Below are 15,071 nucleotides of genomic sequence, written 5' to 3' on the forward strand. Positions count from 1 at the left end.
TATTTATACTTACAACACAAGTTTCTGAAGAAAATAAATACTAATTATGTCAACAACAAAGAAAAACCAACGACTTCATCTTTATAAGCGAAATACATATTTATGTCGACGTGTTATTGTTGTGACTTATCAGTATATAATAGAATATTAAGCATACATTAACAAGAAGATTTACTTCACACCTCGATTTCTGCTTGATATTGACACGGATGAACAACCTCAAACTAGCATCCATATTAAAACGTGACCTTTTCAGCTTTTTATTGTCATCTTCTTATTTTTCAGCGGTAAAAATAAGTTGGAAGATATTAAAAGGGACAATCATAACAGTTACTCATAATTTGAAGAAAGAGAGAGACAAAACTATGACATTAAATTGATATTGACAAAACCAAAATCGTTTTACCAAACACAAATGTAACATAGAATACAAGACTGATATACACGAACCACAGACCAAATGCTCCACATAACAAGATCATGATTACCGTATCAACTGGGAGATATTTATTCCATATGCAGGCGATGTTTGAATGTTTCGTAATACAAATGTAAGTTCAACAATTAAAAAGCTGATATCATCTCTTTTGTTGTAAAGTTTTGTTTTCAACCAACCATCATTTTCCGTTTTTAGTTTTGTAGGTCAAGATATATGGCATTTTTAACTGCATTTGAGGTATCATTTTTTCAAGTTCGGTGGAATTAATGCGTTCAAAATCAGCAAAACTTTTAATTGTTAAGTGAAAGAACATCATCAATAACGGAACGTGAAGTTGAAGGATAACGCAAGTGTCTTTCCATTCTTTCTTTAAGCTTCTGTAAGAAATATGCCTCATATGAATAAGGTAAAAATTCAGTCAGAAGAGGAACACTGTAAGTTCCAAGAGGAATTTCGATTGGCAAATAAAAACACGTTCTTAAAACATACAAATATATTGTCAATCAAAAAGTTAAATGTCTTGATGATGTTAGTTTCAGAGAAGTTTGAATCGGAGTGGACTGTCCATTTATATAAAGCAACATTCCAGCAGCGCCTGCAAGTTGAGAATATATGTCCAAGTTGATACGATATTACAGAGCTTGTATTTCCTATCATTATTTCCTTGATACCTACAAGGAAAGTATCAAAACAAGAGTTCAAAGTGGTACAGTTGAAATCATCCTTTCGGAAATTTTACGGACTCCATTTCGATTTGATTGATAGTTATAGAACTTCTGTTTCAAAGATTACGACGGATATAATTGTCGTAACCACTATTTGTCCTCTTTTCCTTGAAGATGTACTAACAAAATTATACTTATCGCCAGGCTTGTACTTACATGAGCATTACAACGGGTGCAACATGTGGAGTAGGATCTACTGGAACGGGGACCCAATTATTTCCCCCATTACTTCAATGCAATTTTATCCAAATTGAGGGACAGATTTTTTATTCCCTATATTAGACTGGAAAATTTCAATTACTTTCTCATACTAGTAGACCCCATCATGGTTTCTGGGAGAAATCTTGGAAGGTCATGACTGGCATTTAAGAGAGCAATACTGTTTTGAGTATTAATAGGGTCATTGTATTAACTTCCTGGTTAAAAACGAAAATAGATTTGGACCATTTACTCAGACAATCATCCACCCTATACATTTCAGAATCACTTAAAATTTAACAGAAGTTGAAAGTTTAATGAATACCCTTTAGATATACTAAAAAATTAAGCATCTTTACATAATTTTCATCTCGGTTCAATATCACATATAAACATGATAAAAGATGGTAGATTTATTAAGGGACTTCATTCGTGGGTACTGAACTGGTATCCTGTAAATGGGATCCTATTCCTACTTACACTTCCGGAGCACTTATGATCACCCCAATTCTTAGTGGGGTTCGTGTTAATCAGCCTTTAGTTTTTCTATGTTTTGATTTGTATACTGTTATATGATTTTGATCGTTTTTCGTTTTTGCCGTGTCATTGTCAGTTTGTTTTCGACATATCGGTTCGATTATCTCTTTGGTATCTTTCGCCTCTATTTTATTAAGTATGTTTCCAGATATGACCTGCACGTATTATTGTTAGCCATGAAGTGAAATCATTTAATAAAGAACAGTTATATTGATCGAAAGGCATCAAGGTGAACAGTTTTAATAAACGTTGTGAACTTGCAACTGACCTTATTTTGTTTTACCTTTTTTCTTATTACATTAATGCGAGGGAATTTGACTTTGATATTGTGAACAAAAAAACTAGCTATGTGTTGATTAATCAGACCGCTAATTACTCACAACACACAAATGAGAACATTTCAAGAGAGTATATATCAACAATAGTTCTACATGATTTATCGCGTAGTCTGAAATCAAAAACAACTCATTCAGACAATTCATTTCAATTTGATTGTTACGTCTTATAGTCTGTATATAGTAGTTTTTATTCTTTTTATTTCGATTCTTCATCATCTTACCATATGGAGTCAGTGTGAGCAAACCACCTGCGGTCTGTGTATAAGATGGATACAATGGAGTTGTGTCGGATGGTTTAGATGTTGATTCCTGACCTTCATGGCACATTCTCACCCTCTGCGAAGCCGTGACACTAGTTCCATTATATTTAACAATCTAAATATATATATAGAAATATTTTATATATAATATGAACAGCGGTATACTACTGTTGCCTTTATTTAATTTGCTGAATATTTAACGGTCAAATGACGAAATCTACAATATCAGACTGTGTAATTTATATCCAATTATGTAACATAATATCATACGTTTATTTAGGTCTTGTAAAATATTTATTTGAGCATGCTGTAACAGCTGTCTAATCTAAAAAAAAAAATTTCGGAGGAATGAATACTTATCTGAGATGAAATAATATACATCAGCAATGTATTCTTCATATTAGATAAGTCAATTATAATACTCAATTTTCTGTTAGCAACGTTTCTTCGAAAACTATAATGTAATGATCATCAAACAAATATAATACAAATGAATTTATATATAAACAACGATGACAGATTTTCCATATACTAGTACATGTATCGTTCGATTAAACGGGCATTTTAAGACTGCTTTATCAATAATTCACTCCTATTTAACGTATTGTTACCCTATAGAATTGGTAAAGCACTTCAAAGCCAAAGGTAAGAGGAAATCATAACTAGTAACCTGTGATAATGCAAATGACAAAAATATTGTGCAATGAGTGGTTGTCAGTGAGACAAATCTCAACTTGGACCTGAAGCGTTATTAAAAAATTCGTAATTATTTTCATGAAAACTAGCTACTTCGTTTCATTTAGAGTCCCCCCAATAAATAAAAATAAAGGTTTTAATTTGAATAATAAAATTTTCATATTATTAAAACTTAGATAAAACCATCTTTTAAAGTTCTATATGAATATCAAAATAACTGAGAATTCAACTTATAATGTGTGGGCAAGCCTTATGGTCCATTACACACTTAAATGATGTTAGGTAAAATGGATCTTTACCAGGCAAGTAAATCTAGGGTTTACTGTTAGAGTCGTTGAACTGTCAAAATTATACCAGCTTGTGAAGTATTGAGATCCTGACTTAATGTTTGCCATACATCCTATGTATCCACCATCTGAAGAAAGAAAGAAAATTGGTAGTTGTTTAAAAGGAATGATTGACAGTTCAATGAAAACAGTGTTTAACTGTCTAAAACTTATACAATTTCATCAAGATACCAGTCGTACAATTTGGTATGCCATACTGACGTATCTTCAACATGAGACGCATCTTTGTGCTCAAATCAAAAGTGTTTAAAAGCCAAATCAAATACGATGTTGAAATGGTTTTAAAAAAAAAGGAACATTCCAAAAATTTTGACCAAATACGACCTTTCAAAAATATGCGTTTACTTTTAATTGAGAAGTAGATATCGGACTATCATATACACTTGCGTTTCTCATTGTCCAGCCATCTTAAAATTTTCTTATTATCAAGTTCATTCAAGTTTGTAGAATATGGAAAGTTTAAAACAATTATTTTATCGCTGATTTGTCCGTTGAAATAAGAATAACACGTAAGGCTTAATAATTGTGGAATTATTTTAAACCTCGACATGCCATTTTGGTGTAGGGTTACTTTCTTTGTTGATATAGTTATTTGGTTTTTTTTTTTATAGTGATTAAGATTATAACACAATGTCGATTGATGTACCCCAATTTTTGACATTTTATGTCTGTATGTTTGCTCACACATTGTTGTCAAAACAATAGAATGCTATATGACTGTCAATCAAGTGAGAAGTTTAGCTAGCTATAAAACCAGGTTTAATCACCATTTTCTACATAAAGAAAAACCTGTACCAAGTCAGGAATATGACCATTGTTTTCCATTCGTTTGAGCGTTTTATTTCGCCATTTGATAAAGGACCTTCCGTTTAAGATGTCATTGGAGTTTGGTATTTTTGTTATTTTACTTTTTAAATATCTTTCCTCGTCACAGTTGAGATACATGCTTCGTTGCAAATATTTTTTCATTAATTTAGAAAAGTATTCGCTGGGAAATGTATTCCGGTTTTCCTAATATGTTTTAACAACGAAGGACAAAGCCATTATGTTTTAAGCAAGTGAAATGCATTATAAGCTTGGATAACATACAGATTTCACACTCATATTGTGAAAGGTTCCAACCATTGAAAGAATACTAAGTATTAGATGAAAAAGTTATACCATGCTTTGGGTGACAAAATTTACATGCATTAAGTTACCTGAAAATCCTACTTTGAGTGTGTTGCTCGCTCCTGTAGAGTACGTCATATTGATAGTTGTTTTAGACCCACTGCAGGAATTCAGATTACCAGTACTTTCAGTATTCAAGGTATCGTAAAGTATAAACGAAAAGTTGCCTAGAAACGGTTCTGAACAAAGTTGAAGAGCATCATTTTCGAAGCCTACGAAAAAAAAGATATGAATTTGAAGTTCTCTCTCGTCTTTCTCGCCCAAAGTCATTCTATGTAGAGATTGTTAATATAAAAGTGATATTTTTTCTTGTAGAAACGTCTAATATGCTATAATATTCAATATAATGGAATTTTAGGCGACTGTCATGCTATAGAAAAGTTTAGCGAGCTATAGAAACTGGTTTAATCCACCTTTTATACACAAGGAAATGCCTGTACCAAGTCAGGAATACGACAATTGTTTTCCATTCATCTTATGTGTTTGAGCTTTTGATTTTGCCATTTGATAAGGGACTTTCCGTTTTGAATTTCACTTGGAGTTCGGTATTTTTGTCATTTTACTTTTTATATTGATATAATTAACACAAAAATTTATAATTGATATAATATTATAGATATTCATTTGAAAAATTTTAAAAAGAATCAAATATATAAAATATATATAAATATGGAAAAGTTCAGTTGGTATGGTAGTTATGAAGATGTCGGAAATGCTGCTCACATCGACTGATTCAATCATGAATACTAGTAAATATAAACTGTATTCAATCTTTTATATGAAAATAAACTGTCCATCATAGTAATTAGAAACCTTCGATGAACTAATAACCCAACATTTATCCTTATTTCCGATCTTTTAAACCGCCAAATTACTTATATTCTTATATGACGTCCTTATTACGATTTGTAAACCAAGCCGTGTTCTAATTAGCACAAAATATGTTTGACACATGCGCAAAAACTAACGTTATTTTCATTATTATCCTGATAAATAATATACATTTTAGCAGCTTGCATAAACTTTTAATATATATTGTTTATCAAACAACATATATTTACCCTGTGTATTAGTTTGTAAACTTATTAAATATGAAAATGCAATGTACATACTCCACGGGTAGGAAACATTTTTAAGGTATTTTCGTACGTTTCGACCTATAAAAATACTGTATTTGTCCTAGAATCGAAATAATTTCTTCATGTTATGGTCAATTTGTCTTTTATAGGTTTGTATTTTTTATATCTTAACAATTTTACGCACACAAAGCATAGTGTCCTGCAGGTAGCCGTGTTTGTTTACGCAAATCCTTTCAGATGTTTTAGTGAACACCATGTTTTGTTCGTGTAAAATCAGAAATTATATTACAAATCGATTTCGCCTGATTTCACAAACATATTAGTTCTGATCATGTTTGTCCACTTATTTAAATTAAAAAATAATCAAATGTTAGTTTATGGCACAACTGACACAAAATGTTCTGATGATTTACCTAAAAGTCATTTTTTACATTGTAAACGTTTTTTTCCAGTATTTCAGTTGTTCAAAATGTTTTGTTTATTTCTAAACCTGTACGGAATTCGCAAACTAAATTAACAAGAAAACATGCGTTCTGGGGCTTTGAAATTGACTTTGGTCACTTTTTCTATTGTTATCAGGTGAACAACAATACCACAAGGTCATATTCATAAAAACACATATAACTACCTTTATCAATCCTTTTTAATTAAATTTTAAATTACTCCGCGGATATCACAAGCCTCGAAGCCAGTACCTCGATACTGATATGAAAATACGTATACTGTGTCATCAACATTTGCTGAGGAATAGAATGGTACTACTATCCTGAAAGTGTTGTCAATCCAAAGTATGTATACATACAAAGACATGCCCAGTACTAATTGTGGCAGTAAAGCCGATTCCGTATAGTGGTAGTTTAAGCTCTGCATATTTGATAATGCTTGCAACATCTCTTTGTGGGGAAGGAGGAGTTCCGAGGATTGCAAGAATAACTTTATGAAATATACATATAATAAAATTTCGTCACTTCAGAAATAGCACGACTTAAAAAGTCATTTCGGTATTAAAAATCAGAAGCATATTCTGTTGATTTTGGTTAGGAATTAGGTACAGAAGTTGATAAACTCAAGATGCAAAATAGTTATCTTTTCATAGTTTTGGATTGCATTGTGTTTAGAATACATGTCTGGTCATACGAGATATACACTATACACTGCTAGAATGCATTAAAATGGGGAATAACTGTAGAAAAAAACCATATAATTCATATAAAAGTTAGTTACAATAGACCAAAGAGATCAAAAAACCAGATTTCATATTTTTCAGTGGAACAAGTAAAAAATGGATATAAAGTCATAAAAATATATGTTATTTTAATCATATATCAGCATCATAGTGGACCCCGTTAGGATTTTTTTAAATACCTGTACTACGCTCCAATATCAACTAAATTTCTTGTTTAAGGAACTTTAATTATTTATGTCAGTACATCCGAATTTTTGTGGAGTTTGTCATGCTCTACCTCCAGTTGTTTTTTGTAATGTTTTGGGAACCCCTGTTTGTCTATTTATCATTTCACCAATGACCGTGGTATTGTTGGTATTTTCTCCACTTATGGCTTTTGTTTTTTTTACTTTACATCTGTCCACCCCTTTTTACAATAAGAAGATTAAGATTATTCAATCGTATAAGTCCATAGTTTAGTCAACGAGATCCAAAGAAGCCAGTATCTAATAAGAGTATGTTCATTTTCGGGATCGAAACCAATTTTTCCACTAGAAAGCGATATTCCATTTCTTTGAAATACATTTGCAGATGAGAGGGCCTTGATTGGGTTTACCGGATCAAACTATGATGTGCAAAAAATGAAGAATAGAGAAAAATTGGCAAAAAAGTAACGATGTGGATTTAAAAAGAAAAAAAAAGGAAAAAAAATGGAAATATTTTAAAAAGAGAAAAAAGGCAAGTAAAATTTAATGATACATAAATAAAACCCCCAATCTTCCACCCTTTCTCACACATCGATAACATTGTAATCCGATAAAGTTATATCTACCTGCACGGACCATGATCTGGAAAAGTTCGGCTGCTGTTGTAGTTGTACAGATGTCGGAAATGCTGATTACATCGTCTGAATCAATCATGGCGAAAGTTCTTTCCCCATTGGTATCTTCGTCTAAAAAATGTCATTAATGATGATGATGAGAAGGAGGAGGAGGAGGAGAATCAGTCATGATCGATTATTAAAACAAAAAATTAGAACTCATTTCTTTTACATGTTTTAAGAAATTTAATATGTCTGAATATAAAGTCTACATTTTACATACAATCATATCAAAGGCATCTTGCCAAAAACATGTTTTATCAGTTGTCATATAATTTCAAAAGGTTTTTCTGTGTGTTCTGTTTTCCTTTCTTTTTGGTTATAAGTTCTTTCATGTTTATTTAGTTTTTGTTCGTTAACTAATCGATATAAAAAAAGTCGTAGGATCGAGAACCCCCCTAGCTCCTTACAAAGTAGAAACCTCATTAGTTTTTTGTCATATTAGGTTTATTTCTAGACGTTGTTGTCGATTGTAGAAATTAAAAGATCTCTGTTTGATTTACTCTAAACTTTGACAAAAGCGGGTCGTTTTAGAGCTTGAGAAGTTGTAAAGACACATATTTATTGGTCAATACAGTAGGTTGACATCTAGATGTCTTAGTTGTTTTTTGTCGTGCAGTTGGTGTCTCCATCAAAAAAATCAGATGTGTGAGATTGTAGTTTCTTGCTTTCACGTTATAATATGACCTCAATTAGATACTTTTTTAAAGTAACTCACCTGACTGCATGTAATGATAAAATGAATAATCTGTAATCTTAGTAACTTCCATACACAAGAAGTAGTAGTAATTTCCGGGAACACCAGAAATAGTCGCAGATATTGTGTCAGATGTTCTAAAATAAAATTCATAGCCACTATATTCACCTATTGAAAAGAAATTTGACAGACATAATTTCTCTACCTTCAGTTTTTTTAAAAACTGTGAGTGAAGGGGTTTGTATATAGTATGTTCCAGGTAGAAATAAGTCTAAAGTTTTTACATATATCTTTAAAATAGAAGAAATTGAGATATTTTGGTCATAAACAAAACAACTAACTTTACAATAAATGATTTGATATTAGACTTTCGATTCTGAAGTATTCTTGGGTTCTAATTTGATATTTTGATGTTAGATAAATCATTCCAAACCAACTCTAGTAATATGTTTTTCTATTAGATTTTTGAATTTTTTTCGAAGTTACTTTTGATGAAAAGGTTATCAAGAAACAAGGGGTATCGCGCCAGCTCTCCCATTACTCTCCCATTACCGGTATTAAATTGATCGTCTTGATACCTGCAAAGTATGTTTACCAAATCTGACATGATATTTTTTCAATAACTAAATCTTTGGACACTTTGCAGAAATAGTGAACCCGCTTCATTTCAACTAACGACCATTTTTTGACATGGTATCTTTCGCATTTTGAATATAACGTAATATATGTTTATTTTTAGTCTCCACAATTATCCGCTAGTTGTCTAAACTTTTTTTTAGATTATATGAGGTTTCAAAAATGACACAAAATGTCATCTGCATACATCACATAAATAGGGTACTGTTATGTAACAAAACTGAGTATCATTTGACTCAAAGATATTTGGTAAAACGCGGCAAAGGATATCTCAAAGAAGGAAAACAGGTATAGAAACGTGTTTGTCCCTGCTTTGGATATTTCTCATGTAAGTTTCACTCAAACATATGGGCACCAGTCCTTTTTTCCGTTATACAATTATATTTGCCAAGGACCCGATATATTTGTACTACGATATATAACGATGCGCTCCTATAAAATTTCAAACCTCATTACATATTTTTTGCCACTACTTATATGACATGTCAGATTAGTTGTAGATCCGGATCTTGTAATGCTGTACTGGTTCATAAACATTACTGTTCCACTGCTGAATTCAATCTCGATGAATTTATTATCATACCAGGTACCAGTCATATAAGAAGGTAATGTACAAGTTCCACCTGAAATTTTAACAGAAAATGTACTCAAAACCCGAAAATATGAGAGGGAGCTATGTTACTGATTCATTCGCTAAAACCATTGACCCCTTGCTCCGTTTAGTTTGACAGAAAACAAAACTGTCAACTGTTATCAAAGTTCAAAATAAATGTCTAATACGTTCAGTACTTTTTTTTCTATATTATTTACATATATTTTAAATAAGTTATTCTCAGTTGTTATGTTATAACTTCATCAGGTTTCTTTGATTTGGGTGCGTAGTCTTGTCATTGGTAAATTAATTCACTGTTCACTATGGAGTTTCTTAGTAATTATTTATGCGTATTGTCATTCACACCTATTAAATTGTACTGTAAATATTATGTGCCCTTTACATATTCATGAAATTTTTCCAGTGGTCCGTGCAAAAGGATTTAGATTTTTTTTTTTCATTGTCAAAAGATCTGAGCATAATTGTAGATAAAATAGTCCTTTACGATATTGCTGAGGGACTCTATTGAAAATACTGTAAGCCAAATGGATTATATTGCATATAACTTAAACTCGACGTCTTTAATGTTTGTTTTTTTGTCTTGTCTCTAGGTGTTTCCCCAAAAATCAATCAAACAATTGTGCAAATTTAATTAAATAAAACGATTATTTAATGGGAAAATAGTCCTGAACCGTTTAAAAATAAAACTCCGTATCAAAGACTAAAATCACCACGATGAAAATCAAATTTTCACAGAAGACGGACTGAGTATGGATGGGCGTCAAGAATACCGGTGTTAAGTTTGATTTTTACTATTAATCCGTGTTTTTCTGTAGTCTGAGAGGCTCTTGTTTCAAAACACTAGAAAAGAGATGTAACTATGATTTGTTTTCAATTCTAATTTTCGTAAAATTTTGAGAAAACTGATGTTTTCAAAGGTATGTATATAGGATAATTAATGGTTATAATTAATTTTGATTTTTTTTTTTGGCAGATATACTCATCATAGATACCAGGATTGAAATTTTGTATTTGCGCCAGACGCACGTTTCGTCTACAAAAGACTCATCAGTGACGCTTGATTTTTTTGCAGATGGACGTTGTTCAGAGACAAAAATTTGACCATGTGTCATAGTTCTTCGTCTTTATTTCAAATTTTTCCATACTGTAACTTCCGCAAAATGGAAGTTATGTACGATATGAAATCACTGAGTGGAAGTTGTAGCAAAGGTTTGGTCCTCCCTCATGACATCTTTACGATTTTAAGAACAGACATTTACATAAGCAAACACATGAAACCATCGCACAATTAACCTTATTGTGTATTTATGTGTCTGCAAAATGACTGTCGTTCTTCTTGTGAGAAAATAAACGACGCGAAGACAAAAGACAGACCCGTGATACAAAACGGAAAACTAAAGATTGAGCATCAAGAATCATATATATGTGTAGGACTCAAAGCTATGGTGGGTTCCAGATCTATGGCAAATTCCGAATCTATGGTGAATATGACGTCATGCAATCCCAAATTCATGACAGATGTTTTAAAATCCTAATATATGGCAAGTTTTGTAATTTCCTAATCAATGGCGGATTTTTGTTGTTTACAAATCTATGGCAGATTTTGGCAAATGGAAAACAAGGCAGTACATATACGATCAATGACTTGTCTTAAACAAGTGGAAATGTACGGCAACGGGAGAATGTCTATAAACATTTGTAAAATAAACATTCCATAATTGTCAACCAAATCGTGATGGCAACCTTAAAACTTCCTAAGTGTAGAAGTGATATACCCTAATACAGACTTCAGAATGAAAATGATGTGTCCTGGAAAATAAGCATTTCTCATCTGTCCATGGTACCTGTATAATTTATTTATTAAACCAGCTAGTAAAAATGGAAGTCTCTTAACAAACAAGAAATAAGTTTTTTTATAAAAAAGAATTAAACAGTTTGACTTTTCACATAATATTTATTAGAGCGTTAATCAATCTCTCTTAATAGTGATATCCTGTAATTTCATCTATCGCTTTATATACTTTGCCAATGTCGACGCTAAAATGTTTACTATAACTCCTTTCCGAAAAAAAATTCACTATTGAAAACAGCGGTGCCTTTCTTCATCGCGGGATTCGGACGGTACAGCAGATATTGTCCCTCCTCTAGATAAAAGGTAACATTTTCCTTTAAACCATCGGCAAATTGTTCTAGAGGGAAAGCAGAAAGTGTTTCCCTGTATTTGTAAAAATCTGTGAGCCCCATGTTAAATATCTGTGTTTGTTTTATATTCCAAATAATCTAGATTTGGAGAAAACAAAAACAATGCCATAAATTTGATTTGTTTGGCGTTTGTAGCGTTATATCTGCCATTGATTAGGAATCTGCCATAGATATGGAACCCATCATAGATTTGAATCATACATATATGCACACAAACAGTTATGAAATAAAATATTTTTTGGCGTTTAATGTTGAATTGCAAACTATTTTTTAAATGCAAAATTCCATATTTTGATATTTGCTCCTTTATATATAGAAGAGGGGCGAAAGATACCAGAGGGACAGTCAAACTCATAGATCGAAAATAAACTGACAACGCCATGGCTAAAAAATAAAAAGACAAACAGACAAATAATAGTACACAAGACACAACATAGAAAACTAAAAACTAAGCAACCCGAACCCCACCAAAAACTGGGGGTGATCTCAGGTGCTCCGGAAGGGTAAGCAGATCCTGCTCCACATGTGGCACCCGTCGTGTTGCTCATGTTATTACAAATCCGGTAAATAGTCTAATTCGGTAGGTCACATTCGTGGTGAAAAAGGAAGTGGATTGTAAATACGACATAAGGAACATATCCGATATCATCTGTGAAACGGTTATTCCATAATGGTCAACCAACTCGTGATGGCGTCCGTAACATTTACGAAGGGATGATTTCAACTTCGCCATTTGGAACTCTTGGTTTAATAGCTTCTTTGTGGGCAAAAAAAACCCTCTATCAAGGAAATCATGATAGGAAATACAAGGCCGGGAATATCGTATCAATTGTGAGATATATACTCCGTATGCAGGTGCTGTTGGAATGTTGCTACATAGAAATGGAAAGTTCACAATTTGGAAACTGAAATCATCTCTTTTGTCGTAAAGTTTTGTTTTCAACCGACCCTCATTGTCAATTTCTAGATGTACGTCAAGATATGAGGCAGACGTAACTGTATCTGTTGTATCCTTGTATACAGGATAAAAATTTACTCATGCCAAGTATTTCTTTATTTGAAACAAAGATCAATTCTGCATAATTTTTTGAACAGTGGACATTTTTTCTATTTAGGTGTAATACCACCATTGATTTTCCCCTATTATTCTTTGTTAAATTTGCACTTTTCAAAAAATTGTGCAGAATTTATCTTTGTTTCAAATAAAGAAATACTTATCATGAGTAAAGTTTTATCCTGTCCAGTACTATAGAAAAAATTTCACATAACATTTCATTGCATATAACAAAATAACCATCACTGGAAGTTAACCAATCAAATGTTCCCCCTTTTTTAACCTGTGTACAAGATTTAGTAACCATGTAACCTCAAATTTCCAAAATATTCTATAGAAACCCCAAATGAAAAAATAATGGTGCTTTGAAATACCCAAGATATATGTTTATGACCCAGAAATGTTTTACTGCAATGAAATGTAGGATCAGTTACCTACAACTGTCAAATTCAAGGGAATATTTTTTTCGACCTATTTTCGTATGCAACCGAATGTGACGTACTATGATTTGGTGGTATTACACCTAAAGTATATTTTACGTTTTATGATAATTTGAAAATGTGTTATCTTGAATCTATTTTCTCCTTAACATTTTTTTTAGATGAAATTTGAAACTTTGTTTTCGCTCCCACCATTTTTGTCCCCCTGATATAAGAAATTAAAAGTTGTAATGTTCTGGTCTTATTTAATCCTCATTCCCAGAGAAGTTTCCCTTTTATATCGATTGCATCTGTTACACCATCAGAAAATCAGGAAAAGTCAGTAAAATCGACTGTAAACTCACAACTACTGCTATTGGTATTAAAAATCAATAGAATTGATAAAATATGCAATATAAGCCATTGCTAACGGTGTGTTCTGCTTCGCAAACTGTATTTGCCTTTGAGATTCTTACCATTTCAAGTGAAGTTATTATTGTGTTGAAATGTATATATCTCTTTTGCAAAAGAATTATTTAAATTAAATGTTTCGTATTGTCGTAACACGAACCTTTTTTGTCACATATTACATAGTGGTTATTATAGTATACTTGAACGCGATGTTTATCGATATAATTAAAATAATCTTTAAACTGTTTTTCACTCATATTACACGACGTAAAAAGTACTATGCACGCAAATTAATCTAATCGGGGGTTTGTAAACATGAATTCAAATGACGTTATTATTTTGCTGAAATGCATGTATCTTTTTTTTTGGTAAATAATTGAAGTTATTAAAATGTTGTATTTCGTATTCGTCGTGAAATAAACTGTTTCATCTAAATATAATATATACTGCTTATGCAGTTTAAAATATAACATATGCGATATAAACCATTGTTAACGTTTCGTTCTGCTTTGAACGTATATTTTCCACTGAGATTCCTTAACATTCCAAATGACGTTATCATTTTGTAGAGATGTATGTATCGCTTTTATAAGAAGAATAATTTTATATTCGTCGTGAAATTGGTAAAATTTGTATAACTCGCGTACATATATGTACAGTTGAACAGACATTCACACTACAGGAAGTTATAACTGTTCTACGGTATAAGTCAAGGATGGGCATGTGTTTATGACCCTAGATAACATGTGAAATATAAGCTAAAAAAACCATTAAACGCTATATCATTTTCCCTCGGAAAGTTATCTTGGTCAAAAATTATTGTTGGCAAATTACTGTATTGACTTTATAGACGTCATCTACCGGTTAATTTCTCCTATCAGAATTGTTCTTCTGTAAAATTTTAAATACTTTTACCTCGCTCGTACTATTTTTGTCCCCCTAATATGAAATACGGAAAATTGTATCGTTATGGTCTTATCTTGTCTTATCTATTCCTCAATCCAGGAAAATTATCTCTTTCATATAGGTTATAGCTGTTACCCGTTAACGGGAAAATATGATTGTTGACAACAAAATCGATTAAAGGTGGCTACTCACCACTGTTATTGATTGAATTAAAAATCATTCCAATAGAGAAAATGTAATATGATGTATAAGCCATTTCGAACGTTATGTTCTCTTTGCAAATTAATTTTTCACGGAGA

The 15,071-nt window shown here is 31.8% G+C and overlaps 1 protein-coding gene across 1 annotated transcript; it reads right to left on the reverse strand.

The window, feature by feature from the left end:
• Window positions 1-808: 808 nt before the first annotated feature.
• LOC127726817 (uncharacterized) lies at window positions 809-15,071 on the reverse strand. The gene is made up of 8 exons (XM_052234270.1): window positions 14,965-15,071; window positions 9,616-9,790; window positions 8,553-8,668; window positions 7,787-7,906; window positions 4,740-4,922; window positions 3,493-3,608; window positions 2,459-2,612; window positions 809-816 (listed from the first exon to the last, which is right to left on the reverse strand). The coding sequence occupies exons 1-8, from the start codon at window positions 15,026-15,028 to the stop codon at window positions 809-811; spliced, it is 936 nt and encodes a 311-aa protein (XP_052090230.1). The 5' UTR covers window positions 15,029-15,071.

Source organism: Mytilus californianus, unplaced genomic scaffold (assembly GCF_021869535.1).
Source record: "Mytilus californianus isolate M0D057914Y unplaced genomic scaffold, xbMytCali1.0.p SCAF_18, whole genome shotgun sequence".
NCBI lineage: Eukaryota > Metazoa > Mollusca > Bivalvia > Mytilida > Mytilidae > Mytilus > Mytilus californianus.

Coding starts and splice junctions, on each gene's coding strand:
- LOC127726817 (XM_052234270.1), bottom strand. CDS start 15,028: ATGGCTTATACATCATATTACATTTTCTCTATTGGAATGATTTTTAAT. Junction 4,923..7,786: donor CCAGATCATGGTCCGTGCAG/GTAGATATAACT, acceptor TTTTTTTCGTAG/GCTTCGAAAATGATGCTCTT. Junction 3,609..4,739: donor ACTCAAAGTAGGATTTTCAG/GTAACTTAATGC, acceptor TTCTTTCTTCAG/ATGGTGGATACATAGGATGT.